Source organism: Asparagus officinalis, chromosome 1 (genome assembly GCF_001876935.1).
Source record: "Asparagus officinalis chromosome 1, Aspof.V1, whole genome shotgun sequence".
Taxonomy (NCBI): domain Eukaryota; kingdom Viridiplantae; phylum Streptophyta; class Magnoliopsida; order Asparagales; family Asparagaceae; genus Asparagus; species Asparagus officinalis.
The window spans coordinates 17,881,497-17,899,441 of NC_033794.1; the positions used below are offsets into that span (position 1 = coordinate 17,881,497).

A 17,945-nucleotide genomic window follows, 5' to 3' on the forward strand; every position below is an offset into this window, starting at 1 on the left:
ATATGAGCACAAATAAAACAACATCAAAGCAAACTCAAACACATGATATATTCACCTCGAGGAGATCTCCACTATTATAACCGAGTTTTCTACGCTTACTCGAATAACGTTTACACCTCACAACTCAGTTTTCTAGTTCACCGAAAACTTTACAATTTACACACTTGTAATCACATTCTACACCCTCTGAGTGTTGGCCTAGCCCGTATCACATTTCTCAAGTATTCAGAATTACAACCTCTCACTAGGCTTTACTACCCACCCTACTCCTTTTGGAACCGACCTCGTCCCTCACCACACACTTCTTTCAGTATACAAGTGTAATACAACGTGTAACTCACAATAAGGTTCAAATACAAGATTTTGTTCTCTACAATAGATGAGAACACAATATAAGCTCACTCTCACAATATCACAATCCCACAACCCAATATATGATGTATGAAATACTAAAAGCTCAAATAGGGATGTGTGATAAGATGAGTACAAATAAAATCTAACTCAAATAATGAACTAGCAATAATAAGAATATGAAAATCGATAATAAATTGCTAGATAAAAGAGTTAGAAAAACTTCTCTATAAACACAATAAGAGGATGAAGAAGATTGAGGATGAATTCCTCAATTTGACAATGCAAGCTTCCTCTTTTGTAAACAAACACCAAACTCAAACTTGAGAAGAAACAAACTTTTAAGCTCTTAAAACTCTTGTTAAAACCCTCTTTGATCATTTCAGAAGTGAAACAATAGGGGGTATATATAGGATGAAAAATCAAGGCACAAAACCCAAGAAAATCCAGCAAAAAAGACAAAATAACAAAAGCTGGAAAATAGCAGTTAGGGCTTATCGATCGACTGACGGCTCTTATCAGTCGACTGATGAGCTGATCATTATAGGCAATTGGCAGCTCATCTGTCGACTGATGGTATGATCAGTCAACTGATGACCTCATCAGTCGACCATAATTAAAACAGAAACTTTTTAAGATTGCAGGATATTTTTTTTCAGTCGACTGATAAATGTCATCATTCGACTGATAACAGGTTTTCAGCCTGTATTAATTTTTTAAAACAAATTATAAAGTTCTTTTAAAAATAACAAATAAATTTTAAAAAATGTAAAACTTTAGAAAAAGTTTATGTTGATGTCTGATATCATAGAGTCGAGGGGGTTACGGTTCTGGTCTTTGGGTTGGCGGCGAATAGAGAGAGGATGAGAGATGGGGCCAACTCCTCCTCCAACTTTATGCCCGATCCTTAGACTGGAATTCCTATCCTTCTGCACAAACAAGGAGAAACCCGTGGGAGGGCGGGGCTCATTTCCCCCATGGTACCTCCAACAGTCAAGTCAGCTGGTGGGCTTGAGTGGGGTTTGAGGGAGAGTCTCTGGGCCATTGAGGTCCTTAGAGGATACTCTTTGAGAGTTATTAGTTTTTTTACAAAGGTAAAATCAGAGCTTTTGTGAAGTAGCAACAGAAAAGATATACATATCGCCCCTTCTTTTACTTTCTTTCCTTCCTTTTATAGCCTATCGCCTCTGAGAGTTTGACCCTTTGGCTTTGACTATGCACAGGAGGCGGTTGAGGGGTGAGCATGCAGGTTGCTGAGTCATCCTTCTCCTTCCAGATGTTGGCTGACGATTGGAAGGGAAGTCATTTGATTACAGGAGAGAAATATCTTCTTAATATCCTAGATTTGACAGATGAGACATGGCAAATGATAAGCCAGCTACTTGGTCTTCCTTCCCCCTCCAGATGGCGGTTGGTGATTGGAGGAGGAGTCATTCGAGGCCAGGGGAGCATCATGGCGATCCTTGGGAAATGACTTGTGAGTAGAATAAGCGGCTTATGCACGGGATTTGTCAGAGCAGAGATCTTGATGGGACTGATCAATGTTGTAGCTTCGATTGACATCTGAAGCGAGCTTGGCTGGATCTCATCCCCTTAGTAGAGGCTGGTCGGTTCGTGAGTTGTCTTTATGATTTCTCGACCCGACAGGCGAGTAAGCTTCGCGTCGAGTGTATGGTCGAGACGTTTGCTCGAGGAGTCGTCTTAGTTACGGGGACCGACTGATCCTGCACTTCGAGTCGGTAATGATGACCCTTGGTCAAAAAATGACTCGTCTGTTCGGTTGGCCGATAAACTTGCCCTTGGCTAGGCTTTTGGGCCTCTACGCTGGTTTGGACCATGGCTTTTTTAAGCTTATGCAAATAATCTTTTGGTATCTTCATCTTTAGATGGTAAATTACCATAACAGTTTATAAACATGAATATAAACATGTTGGAACATGAATTTTTCAATTTGCTCTTACCATTTGTGAAATCTCAGAATTATTTAAAAACACTAAAATACATGTGCTTATAAACATGTTAATTTTGACATTTAGCTCAAATCAAGTTCTGAAAACTTGTGTAATGCTTTTCTGGACTTCATGATAGATGTTAATAATATTTGTATAGTCCAAAGCATATTAAAACATATTTTACATAAAAACACCTATGATTTGAGAAATATCACAAATAAGTGTGTGTGTAAATTTGAGCTTGAAGAATTTAAACACCTATGATTTGAGAAATATCACAAATAAGTGTGTGTGTAAATTTGAGCTTGAAGAATTTGCACACATTACATATAAACCTATAATAAGTGTGTGTGTAAATTTGAGCTTGAAGAATTTGCACACATTACATATAAACCTATACCAAGTATACGAAGAATGAATCATATGAAGCTTGAACTAGATTGGTTGACTTGATTTGCCTAGGCTTCAATATCAATGTTTGTTTCTAATATGTTAAATCATCATCAAAACCAGATTCCTCCCTCTTACGATTTGTTACTTGTGCAGGGAAGAATAGTTTGCATAAGAACCGCACATTCGGAGAGTTAGAAGACCTCTGTAAATTTGATCACTCCCATTATTTGACTATGTGATTTCAAACATCAACAATTCTATAGTATATTGTTATATCATTATTATATTATTATTTATCATCAATAACTTATTATTATTATTTTTAGTTTAATTATATTTTATTATTATATACTACTTTATCAACATATTAAATACTAGTATTTAATATGTTTAGTAGTATATTATTAATAAATTAATATATTATAAATATTTTAACATTATATAATACATTATAGTTTCTAATATGTTATTATATTATTATAGTTTCTAATATGTTATTATATTATATCATTTAATATATTATAGTTTCTAATATATTAATAATTTATGATATAAATAAATGTTATTATATTATGAATATATTATTTTTGCATTAGCATTTGATAGCAATAAATTGTTTTAGTATTAAAAATTATTTTATTTTATAATATATTATATTATTTAGTATGTAGTATATTAGCATTTTATATACTATATTATATTTACTATACAATATGTTATTATAATATTATTATTTTATTATCAAATATGTTAATATTATATAATATTTTATAATTATTAATTTCTTACAATTTATTTATTAAAAATTTAATAATATTGTAGTGATTATAATATTGTGTAGTATATTATTATATCCTTATTATATTATTGTTTATTATCAATAACTTTTTACTATTTTTTATTAGTTGATTATATTTTATTATTTATTATTATTATATAATACGTTAGCAACATATTAAATACTAGTATTAATATGTTATTATATTACTATGTAATAAGATATTTTAATTATTATATTATTTAATAAATATTACTAATATTAACTATAATATAGTATAGTATAATGTAACTACATTTAATTTATTATGTTAGATGTTATATAAACACATTCTCAAACTCAAAACCAAAGCACTAAACTTAAAACACTTAAAATGTGTTATGAAAAAAATGTTGTGTTTTTTATTTGAGAATGATTTAACTCAAAAAAAAATACTATGATTTTCAAACATATGATGTTTTATTTTTAGACAAAATATCATAAAAAAAAACATCATAATATCTAAACGAAGTCTATATTATATATTAGGTGTTTACTTTTCTTGAAGTATATGTGAAATCTTACATTTAATATGGTTAATTGTGTATCTTGCTGATGTATGATATGTGACATGTGGAACTTTTTAGAATGTTAACCCTTAGGAGTTTCTCTATTAAAAAAAAGAACACTCAGAAGTTTTTAGGTGTGCAGGCTTTTGTGTTGGTATTATACAGGATTATCTGACTTGCAAGTTTGTCGTATGTATGGAAACCTCCTGCTATTAACGTTGAAAATTCTTAACGCCACTAATTCATAACAATCAGACTATATTATGTACTAACTAATATTTAATATTCAAAGAAAAGTGAACGATTCGATATGAAAACTACCCTAATTTATAATTTTACATTTCATCTGTAGTTCATAAAGTTCTTTGACTTGGGCAAGAAATTAATACGAGGGACTATGGAGGAAATATATTGAAAAAAAAAGTCTTTCTGTGTACTCAATTTAATCAATAATAGGCGGCAAATATGCGCTAGTTAATGATTTGATTTAGGATCAAAACTGCTTAATTTTCTGTCTACAATAATCTTCCACTGTGTACTTTAGCATTCTTGAAAGCAATGTGTACTATATTACAAGTTGTTGCTACTCCGTAAATCATAACAGCAGCGCTCCAACAGCTTTTTTTGTTGCGCTTCCTTTTTTTTTTGAACAATTTTTTAAAACAGACCCTTTCAAATTTTTATTTTTCAAAATCGACCCTGTTTTTTTTTATTTACCAAAACCGACCCGTTTTTTTGATTAGCAGCCTAATCACATTCCTAAATAGTCGGGGTTGCCAAACCCGACTATTTAGGACTTAAATTTGTATGGTTTAAGGCTTCTAATTAGGGTTTAACAACCTCCTAAATAGTCGGGGTTGACAACCCCGACTATTTAGGAATGTGATTAGGCTGCTAATCAAAAAAACGGGTCGGTTTTGGTAAATAAAAAAAAACAGGGTCGATTTTGAAAAATAAAAATTTGAAAGGGGCTGTTTTGAAAAATTGTTCTTTTTTTTTTTGTTTGTTTGATATAACCTTGTCTTTTTTTTACTGTCATTGTATGCTTCTTGTGTGTATAATTGTCGGGGAACTCTTCGAAACGGAGCAAGGATTGCTGCAACAGTACCCTCTGCAGAATCAAGGCGAGGGGTTAATGAATGAATTCTTGACCTACATATTGATGCCACCACAAATGTTTGGCTTTTTTTGGCTTTCAATACCCTGAAGCAGCTTCAATCCCCCTTTCAAAGTAGAAAAATACTTTCCTAATTAACGCTTTGCTACCCTGAAATCTTAATGTCATTTCACTTCGGCGCCTCCTGCTAGATCGTTTTAGGTTGTCTGCTAACTGTTGTGTCCATGTTTAGCGACCGAGCAAAATGGGTATAAAATGCATCCGATGCTAAAATCATCAGACGCTAAAAAGATACTTCGAATGTATCAAAGCGCCATCAAAGTCGGGCTATAGGTAAAACTTGCGCTACAAAAGTGGAAGTAAGCCTAAATGTTAGAGGAAAATGTAGGTGTACTACAAAGTTTCCGCTACTTTGGCGCTATAAAAAATAAAAAGAGCAAAGTTAAAAAAATAAAATAAACAATAAGTTATCATAAATCCATTCTTTTATTTGGAAAATGATAGGGGCATACCCCAACCACACCTTCTCTCTCATTTGCTACAGTATACCGGGCCTCTCATGGGATTTTAAAATCCCATGTGGGACCGGTACACTGTAACAAATGAGAGAGGGGGTGTGGTTAGAATTGTGGTCAGGGGTGTGCTCCTAATGCCACTCCTTTTGTTTTTTTAGCGTCAAAAATAATAGCGAAAAGTATAGTACACTTATCGCCCAACGGAATTCGGGTCGGTTTTTTTTGGGCGGTTCAGGGGTTCAAACCGGATCCAAACCGATTTAATTCGGTTCAGGCGGTTTAGAGATTTCTTCTCATCCATTTAATTCGGTTCGGTTAATCGGTCCGTTTTTTCGGGCGGTTTTTTCGGTTGAACCGGTTTTTTTCGGTTTTTGCCCACCCCTACCAATCACACACTTTCTCTCATTTGCTACAGTACACCGGACTCCACATGAGATTTTAAATTTTAAAATCCTATGTGAGACCCGATACACTGTAGCAAATGAAAGAGAAGGTACGGTTAGAGTTATGACTGGGGGTGTACCCCTAGTGCCACCCCTTTATTTTTTTTAGTGTCAAAATAATAGGAAAGGTACAGTACACTTATCAGTGCCTAATGTAATCACCCCACGGTACTTGTGGCCCTCAAGAGCGTAACCGAGTAAAGTATGCAGACAATAAAAGCCTCGATCATGCAGTGCTTAGCTAAAATTTGTTAGGAATTTAACGCCTAAACCCCTAATGCAACGGAAACGCGGTATAGAAAAAGTACACCAAGATTTAACGAGGTTCGGCAACTGCCTACGTCCTCGGGAGCCACACAGATAATTTTCTTATTAATCAAATAAGAAATTACAATTTAGGAGCGTATCTCAAAACTGAGATTTCTCAGATAAACACTGTAGCTACAGTGTTAATAATCAAAGGGTATGAACCCTTTCAATTCTCAACTGAGAACAAATACCCCACAATTCAAAACCCCTAATTAATTCCCTCTCTCTCTTCTTAAATCCCCCTCAACTAAACTGTTGAAAACTGGGGATTAATCATAAAATCGCAGCTGCGATTTGGGGGGGGTTTTCCGTCGCCGCCAGGGAAGAAGTCGGAGGAGAGGGGGAGAAGCACAGCAGCGAAACCCTAGGGCCAAAGGGGGCTTTTATAGGCGATGATGAGGGGCTGGCGACAGCCTGTCGCCAGCGAATAACCCAGACGCAAAGGTCGGGTTCGCCAAACGCAGAGCTCGGCATCGCCTAACGCAGAGCTCGCCATCGCCTAACGCAGAGCTCGGAGGCGAACGCAGAGCTCGAGGGGGGTTCGAAACGCAGAGCTCAGGCTTCGAGCTTCGTAGGCTGGACTACCGGAGCTCGCCTGCGACCATCGAACTCGTCGGAGCTCGTCGGAGCTCCTCTTCGCCGGCGGAGGTTTGTTTTCCATCCCCAATTCTAACACACTGGCCTCGTGGAACGACTCTGTTCATTTCTGTCGATGGCAAGGCATCACTTGTGGTGGCTTCCGACATCCTCAAAGGGTCGCATCCTTGAACTTGAGCTCCCTCGATCTTGTTGGAGTTATTTCGACGGCCATAGCTAACCTCACATTTCTTAGGGAGATTGATCTGTCGGACAATCAAATTAATGGATCCATCCCACAAGAGATTGGTCACCTTTCCAGATTGACACATCTTGACTTGAGTTCGAATTCTCTTGAAGGAGGTATTCCTGCTTCACTCTCTCACTGTTCAAAATTAGAGGTACTTTTTCTGCGGGATAACAAGCTCCAAGGTGAAATTCCAGTCAGTCTCAGCAATTGCTCCAGCCTACAGGTCCTAAATTTAAAAAACAATAGCCTCACAGGACGTATACCTTCTTCATTAACAAGCTGACTGAGGAGACTGATCCTTCGATAAGCGAAAATGACTGGCCAAGGGTGTGCTCACAGGCTTGGCGTCGCCCATGTTGAATCTCTGCAAAACACGGTTGATGTACTCCGTCTGAGATAACTGCAAGAGACCTCTCTTCTTATCTCTCGTGATTTGCATTCCAAGGATCTTCTTCGCTGGACCCAAGTCCTTCATGTCAAACTCCTTTGACAGCTGCTGCTTCAAACTCTTGATATCCTCCATATCTGCTCCTGCAACCAACATATCATCAACATACAGCAGTAGGATGATATAGCTGGACTGATATCTTTTGAAGTAGCAACAGTGGTCGGCGTTGCACTTCTGGAAACCTTCCTTGTGCATGAAGCCGTCAAACTTCTTGTACCACTGTCTTGGGGCTTGTTTCAGGCCATACAAGCTCTTCTTGAGTCTGCACACCAGGTTCTTTTTCTTCTTTTCTTCTGAGAAACCTTCTGGCTGGTGCATGTATATCTCCTCTTCTAGATCTCCGTGAAGAAACGCCGTCTTCACGTCTAACTGCTCGAGATGAAGATCTTCAATTGCTACAATACTCATCACGGTCCTGATAGTATTTAGCTTCACCACGGGAGCGAAAATATCGGTGTAGTCAATTCCTTCCTTCTGCTGGAAACCTTTGACAACTAGCCGGGCTTTATATCTTCTGGAACCATCCTGCTCCTCTTTCACCCGGTACACCCATTTGTTGTGGAGTGCCTTCTTACCCGTGGGCAACTCAGCTAGTTCCCACGTCTGGTTTGATATGAGAGACTTCATCTCATCTTTCATTGCAAGCTCCCACTTGCTCGCATCTCCACACTGACAAGCTTCATCAAAGCTTTCAGGCTCCCCACCATCTGTCAACAACAGATAGTTCATGTATCTCCTGTTGGGTACAGGAGGACGAGAAGATCTTCTTAATATCGGAGCTGGTGCGTCGGGCTCCTGCGCACCATCTTGTCCAACAGGCTCTTCTTGCTGAGGACCCTCTGCATTGGGTTCTTCCGAGAGGTTACTCGGGACATCATCTGCATCTACAAATATTGACTCGCTCTCTGAGTCATCTGTCTTGTGCATGTCCTTGTACATCACCTTCTCGTTGAATATCACATCTCTGCTCCGGATCACCTTCTTGTTTTCGTTGTCCCAAATGCGGTAGCCGAACTCATCTTCACCATAGCCGATGAAAGTGCATTTCTTTGACTTGGGATCAAGCTTATTCCTGCCTTGATCACTAATATGCACGTAAGCTACACAACCGAAAACTTTTAGATGTGAGAGTTTTACCTCCTTTCCGCACCATACCTCCTCTGGTATTCTGTGCTCCAATGGAACCGATGGACCTCGGTTGATCAAGTAAGCTGCTGTGTTGACCGCTTCTGCCCAGAACTGCTTCGGTAGGCCTGATTGTACTCGAATGCTTCTGGCTCTCTCTGTCAACGTTCGGTTCATCCGCTCAGCTACACCATTTTGCTGAGGCGTGCCGGGCACGGTTCTCTCCATTCTGATCCCGTGCTCATAGCAGAACTTCTTGAATCCGGTGTCTTCATACTCACCGCCATTGTCGGTCCTGAGCTTCTTTATTCTCAGACCGGTCTCATTCTCGACCATAGCTTTCCATCTCCTGAAAGCTTCAAATACTTCTGACTTATGCTTCAGAAAGTAGACCCACACTTTCCGAGAGTGATCATCGATAAAAGTCACGAAGTAGTGTTTCCCACCAATCGACGCAGTGGTGGTTGGTCCCCAAACATCTGAGTGAACGAGCTCTAGCTTCTGCTTCCTGGGGGTTCTGCCACTTGTCTGAAAGCTGACTCTCTTCTGCTTTCCAAGTATACATTCTTCACACATATCCATCTCCACTGACTGCAGTCCTGGGAGTTTCCCCTTTGTGTGCATGATTTTCATCCCCTTTTCACTCATATGACCGAGTCTCTGGTGCCACAGCTTTGAAGTCTCATTGCTTGCTGCAACTGAGATCGAACAATGTGCACCTGCTGTCATATACAGGGTACCAGTCTTCTTGCCTCGGGCAATCGTCATTGCGCCCTTTGAGATCTTCCAATCACCTCCATGGAAGGTTGTGGTGTATCCTTCGCCAGCCAACTGGCCTACGGATATTAAATTCTTTCTCAGGTCGGGAATATGCCTGACATCCTTCAGCTCCCATACTGACCCGTTCAACTTAATTTTCACCACGCCTTTGCCCACTATAGCACACGGTTGATCATCACCAAGATATACGTATCCAAGTTTTCCGGGGGTATACTTCTCGAAGAATTCTTTCTGAGAAGTAGCGTGGAACGACGCTCCTGAATCTAACACCCAAGATTCCTCCTTGCTCTCCAAAGAGCATATCAATGCGTCGTCTCCTCCTGAAGTGGATGTGACATTCACCTCTGCCTTTGCCTCCTTCTCTTTCTGTGCACTCTTGCACTGATTCTTGTAATGCCCGGTCTTTCCACAATTCCAACACTCGATAGCCTTCGAGCTGTTGCTTGGATTCCTTGATTTGGACCTCCTGTCCTTTGATCTACCTCTGAAGTTTGATTTTCCTCGTCCGTTTCCTCTGGTTGAATTTCTACCTCTTGACTCTGTATGCAATACTGAAGAGGTTGTAGCTTCACCCGTTTCTCTCCGTCGGATCTCCTCACTGAGAACCAAATCACGAACGTCGTCGAACTTCAACTTATTGTTTCCCGACGAGCTACTCACAGCTGTGACTGTAGCGTTCCAACTCTCTGGTAGGGAAGACAAAAGTATCAACGCCCGAACTTCATCATCAAATTCAATCTCAACTGAACTCAATTGGGTTGTAACCGTATTAAGTTCATTGAGGTGTTGTGCTACTGACGCGCCTTCCGCCATTTTCAGATTGAATAACCGCCGCATCAAATGAACTTTGTTCGCGGCTGATGGCTTCTCATACATGTTTGAGAGTGCTGCCATAAGACCTGCCGTGGTCTTCTCCTTCGCTATGTTGAACGCAACATTGCGAGTCAACGTCAATCTGATAACTCCGAGGGCTTGTCTATCTAGAAGGTTCCACTCATCTGCCTTCATGGAATCTGGCTTCTTCCCCGATAGTGGTTGATACAGATTTTTCTGATACAGATAATCCTCTATCTGCATTTTCCAGAATCCGAAATCTGTTCCATCAAATTTCTCAAGTCTCATTTTTGCCTCATCTGTGGCCATGGCTCCCACTTGAATCTGACTTGTTCTAGATCGTTTCACGCTCTGATACCAGTTGTTAGGAATTTAACGCCTAAACCCCTAATGCAACGGAAACGCGGTATAGAAAAAGTACACCAAGATTTAACGAGGTTCGGCAACTGCCTACGTCCTCGGGAGCCACACAGATAATTTTCTTATTAATCAAATAAGAAATTACAATTTAGGAGCGTATCTCAAAACTGAGATTTCTCAGATAAACACTGTAGCTACAGTGTTAATAATCAAAGGGTATGAACCCTTTCAATTCTCAACTGAGAACAAATACCCCACAATTCAAAACCCCTAATTAATTCCCTCTCTCTCTTCTTAAATCCCCCTCAACTAAACTGTTGAAAGCTGGGGATTAATCATAAAATCGCAGCTGCGATTTGGGGGGGGTTTTCCGTCGCCGCCAGGGAAGAAGTCGGAGGAGAGGGGGAGAAGCACAGCAGCGAAACCCTAGGGCCAAAGGGGGCTTTTATAGGCGATGATGAGGGGCTGGCGACAGCCTGTCGCCAGCGAATAACCCAGACGCAAAGGTCGGGTTCGCCAAACGCAGAGCTCGGCATCGCCTAACGCAGAGCTCGCCATCGCCTAACGCAGAGCTCGGAGGCGAACGCAGAGCTCGAGGGGGGTTCGAAACGCAGAGCTCAGGCTTCGAGCTTCGTAGGCTGGACTACCGGAGCTCGCCTGCGACCATCGAACTCGTCGGAGCTCGTCGGAGCTCCTCTTCGCCGGCGGAGGTTTGTTTTCCATCCCCAATTCTAACAAAATTAAGTATCGTCGTAGCCTTTATGTCCTACGGCCAAAGTTCTTGCTTATCTTCATCATCAACTGTGTTAACCCTGCCCATTGGATTCCCCTTTTTACTGCCCTACCCTCCACTCCTGTGGTTAAAACTTAAAAAGCTACCCCCTTTTCCCCTCCTTGGGAACCAAAAACAAATAATTTTCACTACTGCCACCCAAATTTACTGCTGTGCAGCTGCCCCCAAAGATTCCCCTCAACAATGCAAAAACCCTAACCCTAATAATAACCCAAGCGCCCAACAACAAAAAGCCACAAAACTTACAAAACCCAACCCAACCCCCCCTCCTACTGATTCCTCAAAGTTTTTCCCAGACATATTCCCTCTCTTATTCCATACGAAACCCTTGAGATCTCCTCCTCTTCGAGGGGAAAAAAAAAGAAAAAAAAGTCCTCTCTTTTTTAAACCGAGCGGGCAGAAAATGCCGACTACTCTCAACTCGATCATGGCGAGGTCACCAGCGCCAACGAGCGGCGCGGCGGCGGAGAGAGCTCGCGCGCGAAGAACAGAGAAGCGTACGCGGCGGCCGGGGCCACCTCGGAGCTGCGGCGGCGGCGGAGATGAGGAGCGCGACGAGGCCGGAGGTCGTCGGTGGTACGTGTACGGCCTCTGCACTTACTTCGTGCAGGTCTTTCTGCTGCCCGTTCTTTTTCCTCTCATGGTGGCTCAGCGGGCCTCTCCGGCGTCGGGGATGCCTCCTCCGCGGCCGTCACCGTCGCCAGCCGTCGCCTGCCACCGAAATGGGACCCTCTTGTGAGTAAAGTTTACTGCTTTTATTGGTTAACACGCTAGGTTCGAAATATGAAGTTTTGGTGACTAAAATTTCAAACCAGTTACAAGTTTTGCGGGACGAGTTTCGTAATATGAAATATGTTGGATACTAAAATATAGAAAATCTGCTCCCTTTTTTTTTAAAATTGTACCCTCCATTTAGCATGTTTTGGGTCACTTTTTGCAAAATATTAAGAGGTGGTGGATTGTTTCGAAATATGAAATATGTGGAGACTGATACTAGAAAAACCCATTTTTCTTTCTTCGGCCTTCTTTAAAAATTAGCAATAATGATGTAATTAAGCAGGCTTGTTAACTATAAACATGGGGGTAATGATATGAAAGATCATAATGAGAGATGGCTTTGAAGTTATGGGCTGGGCCTGCCGCATCGGAAGAAAAGTCCAAAGGAGTGCATTGACTCGAGAGTCGCAGATTAATTATTTTTTTCCCGGGATAGGGAAAAAAAGTAAAAAAGTGAAAAAAAAAAGTTGAAAAAGAAGAAAGTGGGGCATGTGAGCTATTGATGGGCCTGATTTAGCTTTTACTGACTTCGAGGGGGTATTTTTTCTTTTTCATTTTTGTTGTTTTACTTTAGCTCTGGCCCGTGGAAAGTATTCAAAATTCGAAATTCGAAATTCGAAAAGAGAATTATATTGCTACAGTGTACATAATTATACTTGAACAAAATAAGAAAAGATTGTTGAGATTTATGGGTGGGGGTGGTTAGAGTGGTCCCTTCTTTGTCTAGCTTCCATAGCTTGTTAGCATAAAAAGAAATTTCCCATATAGATTAGTTTCCAAGATGAAATGAACACAACTATCCAAAATTAGTATCTTACATTTATACCCATGTGGCTAGACTGCAAGTTCACTGAAAGGGGGGGGTAAAAAAAGAGAGTATCTGTAGAATTAGGGGAAATTGGGTGGTGAACATTTCGTTCCAATTTACAATTTAAAAATTATGTTAGTAATAGCAGTTTATGATTTGAAGGTTGAAGAACTAATTATGTACATTTATCAGCTTGTGTAACATCTTGAGGTTCCTTGATTATCTTTTAATTGAAAACTGGGAATTATTCCAGTTCGCTAGTACTAATTAATTAGCTGCTTTCTCTCTAATTTTGAATTGGTCTCTCTTCTTTTGAATTAGTCTCTCTTTGACAGTACATAGGTAATCATGAGCTAGGATCACAAAATCACGCTTTATCTCTTTTTTTTGCTCTTTATTTATTTTTTACTCTTTTTTTCTTTTTCTTTTCTTAGTCCTTTTTTTTTTGGGTATTCTTACTTTAACTTTCGGCAGTAGCCAACCCACAATTCATTTTTTTCTTTTTATATTTTTGCAGGGAAGAGCTATCTTAGTAGAATCTTCCAGACTTTATTTTTATTTTATTTTTTGTTTTTTAGAGATAATTTGTAGATAACATGTAATATCATAGATTCTTAATTTTAATGGTTTGTCTTAAAGTCCCTAACCATTATATCAAAGGTCTGAAGTTGTGGTGAGAGATGAGGGTTATATTTTATATCTGTTCGAACATGTCCACGCATGTTGAGCACATTGTTTATGGGCCGAAACATGGACTCACGCTGCGGTGTTAATTTTTAAAAATTTCGCTTTAAATTTGTGACAGATGAGATTTGAACTTGACTTGCTCTGATATTATTTGAGAGTCCAAAGTGTTACACCAAAGCTCCAAAGTTGTGATGAGGGTGAGGGTTATATTTATATATTCTAACAGCTTGTATAGCAGTCAAAAGATGTAGTTTTCCCACTCTGAATATCAGTACTGACCACGTAAAAAGTCAACCTGTTCTTTTGGTAAGTGTCAGTCAGTATTTTGAACTAATCTGAAAAGTTTGAAAGAATGAAAAATGATAGATAAGAAACATTTTGCTTATCAAATAAGAGTTATAATTTTCAAGGAAGTTGTCTTATTAATAAAAATTTTCATTTTCTGAAACATGACGAATACACGAACTCTCCATTGTCTCAGGTACCAAATGGTTGTCCACCGTTCAATCCATGTAACTGATTCAAGACTGTCACCTCTCCACTGGACAGCGATATCGTGGTTCGCTGGAATAATCATCACCGCTCCGGTCCTCCCTAGAGTAGCCCAGCAACTCGACCACGGCTACCACCAGCCCTTCATCCTCGGTGCTGCCACAGCAATAGGTTCCTTCATCTGCCTCCTCACCGGTTTCTTCAAGACCACATGGCTTTTCCCTTTCTACATCGCCATCGTCACCATGACCATCACTTGCGCTTCTGCAGTCCACACGCGCCACCTTGGCCTCATTGTCCGTGGCCTCTCTGGTGATCAAAGGGTTCAACAGCGGCGAAAGCCCCTTATAAGCTCCAGTATGTCCTTATTTGCAACATCATTTGGCAGTTTCGGGACTGCATTTATCGCACTCTTCACATTTCACATGCTGCGTCGTACTGATCACCTGACCAGCTTGTGGGTAGTCTCCATCTTCTGTGGTCTCAAATGGTTCTTGGGGTTCACTGAGACCTTCTTTGCTAACAGACCAGGCTCACCCTCTGCTTCTCTTACCCTGGTATCTAACTACTGGCCTCAGCTTGTAGGCCGCCTCATTGGCGTATTTCTCTCGTCGGTCTCTTCGACTTGTATTTTCACAAGTGCGACGCTCTATTTAGTGGGCGGTCTCTGTATGAAGCCGGTGTTGGTGTTGGCTATCTGGATGGTCTACTTTGTGTTTGCTGCAGTTGCTCTTCCTACGTTGCACCCAATTCAGCTCTTGCTACGTGCTGACCCTGTTAAAATGAATCTACTAGGGTTTATATTATCTGCAACTGCGTCGGGGTTTGGATTCTACTTCAAGGATCACCGTAAATGGCACTTTGCTTCTGTACTCTTGATAGCGATCGTACAGAGCGCAGGTGCGGGGATTCTTAACGCATTTGGTAGGGTTATGGTTCTTGATCGTGCCCCGACAGGCAAAGAAGGTGTTTTTTCTTCTTGGTACGAGTGGGTGAAGATGAGCGGTGCCTGTGCTGGCTTTGCGTTGGCTGCGGTTTACCCTGACAATATAAGAAAAACTTTCGGGGTTTCGTTCTTGGCTGTGTTTGTGGGCATCGTCGTGTTGATCTTTGGGAGCGAGGTGAGGGATTTTGGGGGGAAAAGGCTGCAGCATGAGAAGGAGAGTGAGTCCTCTGATAATGGAATGGAGAAGAAGGGAGATCAGAGCAAGGAGTACATTGGGGAGAGGGAAGGCAAGCTAGGTGAGGCAAGTGTGCAAGTCTGACTCTTTTTAAGCTGAAAATTTCTCTGAAGTGTTTGGTGCTGTCTACTGCTTTTCTTGATTTGTTGTGGTTTTGTATCATTTATTGCTATTTTTTCTAATTAAGGTCTTCTTCACGCATGAAACTCTGTTGTAAATGAAGCAGATCACCATATAATTTTGCTTAACCTTGTGACCTGACTTATTAATCAAACATTCTGTTGTTGGTGTTGGTGTGTTAATTTCTATACGGAATCTCCAGGACTTTGTTTTGTTAGTTTGTGATTTATCAAATTGGTGTCTGCTGGTGTCTGTCCATAATTATCTTTCTGTACTCTGCATTGGTGTTTCAGTAGAAAGACGTTCTTTATTAATATGGAAGTACAGAATCTGATAAAAATTTCCAGTGGCTCATGGATCCTGAGCTAGGTGTTACGAATTTTATAGAGATTACTTTGTGAAATTAAATACTAAATAAATAATGAGACTAATACAATACTACACGCAAGTAAATATCAAGATTTAACATGGCTTAGTAAATCGTGTCTATGTTTACGGGGCAATCCAAAGAGTAATATTTTCCTATCAATTTAGAGTATAATCCCTCAAAGTTACATCTGAATTTGAGGATCAAATCACAATAGAAAAATCTGTCTCTTGTGATTTTACTATTAATACAACGTTAGTTCTAGGGCATCAAAACCCTAAAATCTGTCTCATCACAAATCTCTAACGTCCGCAGAGAAATCAACACAGTATTCTTGATGGCGTTATCGTTTTAAAGACAACGATTTTTGAATCACTGCAATCGGACAATCGAGCTACCTGGAATCTTAACCTCTCTCTCTCCCCCTGAAGTCTGTGCTGCCCTAAAAAAACTCTCTGGTTACTGTAGCTACAGGACAACTAACTCAAGATGATAGATATCACTCGCCCCAATTCCTTTAATAAAGGAATTTTATTTCTAGCTCCTTCTATTCTATTCAAATTAAGAATAGGTCCCTCAAATCATTTTCTTAGTAGGAGACAACCATTTGATGTAGTTCTTATGGGCCTCAATTGGGCTGGATCCACAACAATCTCCCCCTCCAGCCTAAGAGTAGGTATACCAATATGTAACTTCTCACCGGGAGTTTACTCCGATCAATCGCCAACACAACTTGGTCTTCTCTCTGGAAATGATATTCGTTAAAAAATCTATTGGATTTTATTAGTATGAATCTTCTGTAGGTTCAGCTCCTCTTTCTCAACACCTTCTCTAAACCAACGATATCTCACATCAATGTGTTTTTTTTGTCTTAGAGTGATATGTAGAATTCTTGCTCAAATCAAGAACACTTTGACTATCAATAAAAATTTGATAATTATCCTGTTGCAAGCCTAACTACTGCAAAAATCTTCTCAACTAAACTATCTCCTTACCGACTTTTGAAGCTACAATATATTCCGTATTTGTTGTAGATAAAGCAACACACTTCTACAACATAGACTGATAGAATCTAGATAATGAAACAAAATGGTAATGAAGCTAAAATCTAAAAATCTCCTGAAATATACACAAGAATTTGCAAATGTCCTATGGTAGCCATGACTCAACATGAAATAGTCAAATTTCTTGTACCATTGCCTTTGTGCATGCTTCAAACCATAGAGGCTCTTTTAAAACCTGTAAACCATGTGTTCTTTTCTCTTCACTTCTAAACCCTCGGGCTGATCCATGTAGATCTTCTCTCCAAATAACCATGAAGAAATACAGTCTTCACATCAAGCTGCACAATTTCGAGTTCTAAACTAGCTACTAACCCCAATATAACTCTAATGAATATCATCTTCACAGCCGGTAGGCAAATATCATCAAAATCAATGCCCTTTTTTGATTAAAGTCTTTCACCACTAGTTTGGCTTTGTATTTTCGAATCTCTTTATAGCCATCATTTTTTAACTTGAATACCAACTTATTCGTCAAAGCTTTTGCGTCCTTTGGCAAATCCGCCAACTTATAAATATCATTCTTCTCAAGAGGCTTCATCTCTTCCTTCATAGCCTAAAACTATATGTCCTTGTTTTTATGAGTATGTGCCTCCTGAAAGCTCTTTAGCTCCCCCTTTTCTGTCAGGAAAGAATACTCCGAAAGAGGATATCTAGTAGATGGTCGATGCTCTCTAGATGATATCCTAAGTTACAGTTCTGTAATCTCCTGTTGCTGGTGATGATCCCTTGCTAAGGAACCTCCTGTTCGTGATCCTGATCACCGTCTCTCTACTCCGATATCTGATTGTCATCATCAACACCGTCATCATGCACCTGCTCTGTATCTGTAGGATGCAAGTGTACTGGAAACGGAATGAGTATCATATCTAAAATCTCA

General features: G+C 39.9%; 1 protein-coding gene across 1 annotated transcript; it reads left to right on the top strand.

Annotated features, from left to right (window-relative positions):
- On the top strand, positions 11,700 to 15,854 carry LOC109819997. Its single transcript, XM_020386031.1, has 2 exons — positions 11,700 to 12,307; positions 14,326 to 15,854. The coding sequence occupies exons 1-2, from the start codon at positions 11,976 to 11,978 to the stop codon at positions 15,599 to 15,601; spliced, it is 1,608 nt and encodes a 535-aa protein (XP_020241620.1). The 5' UTR covers positions 11,700 to 11,975; the 3' UTR covers positions 15,602 to 15,854.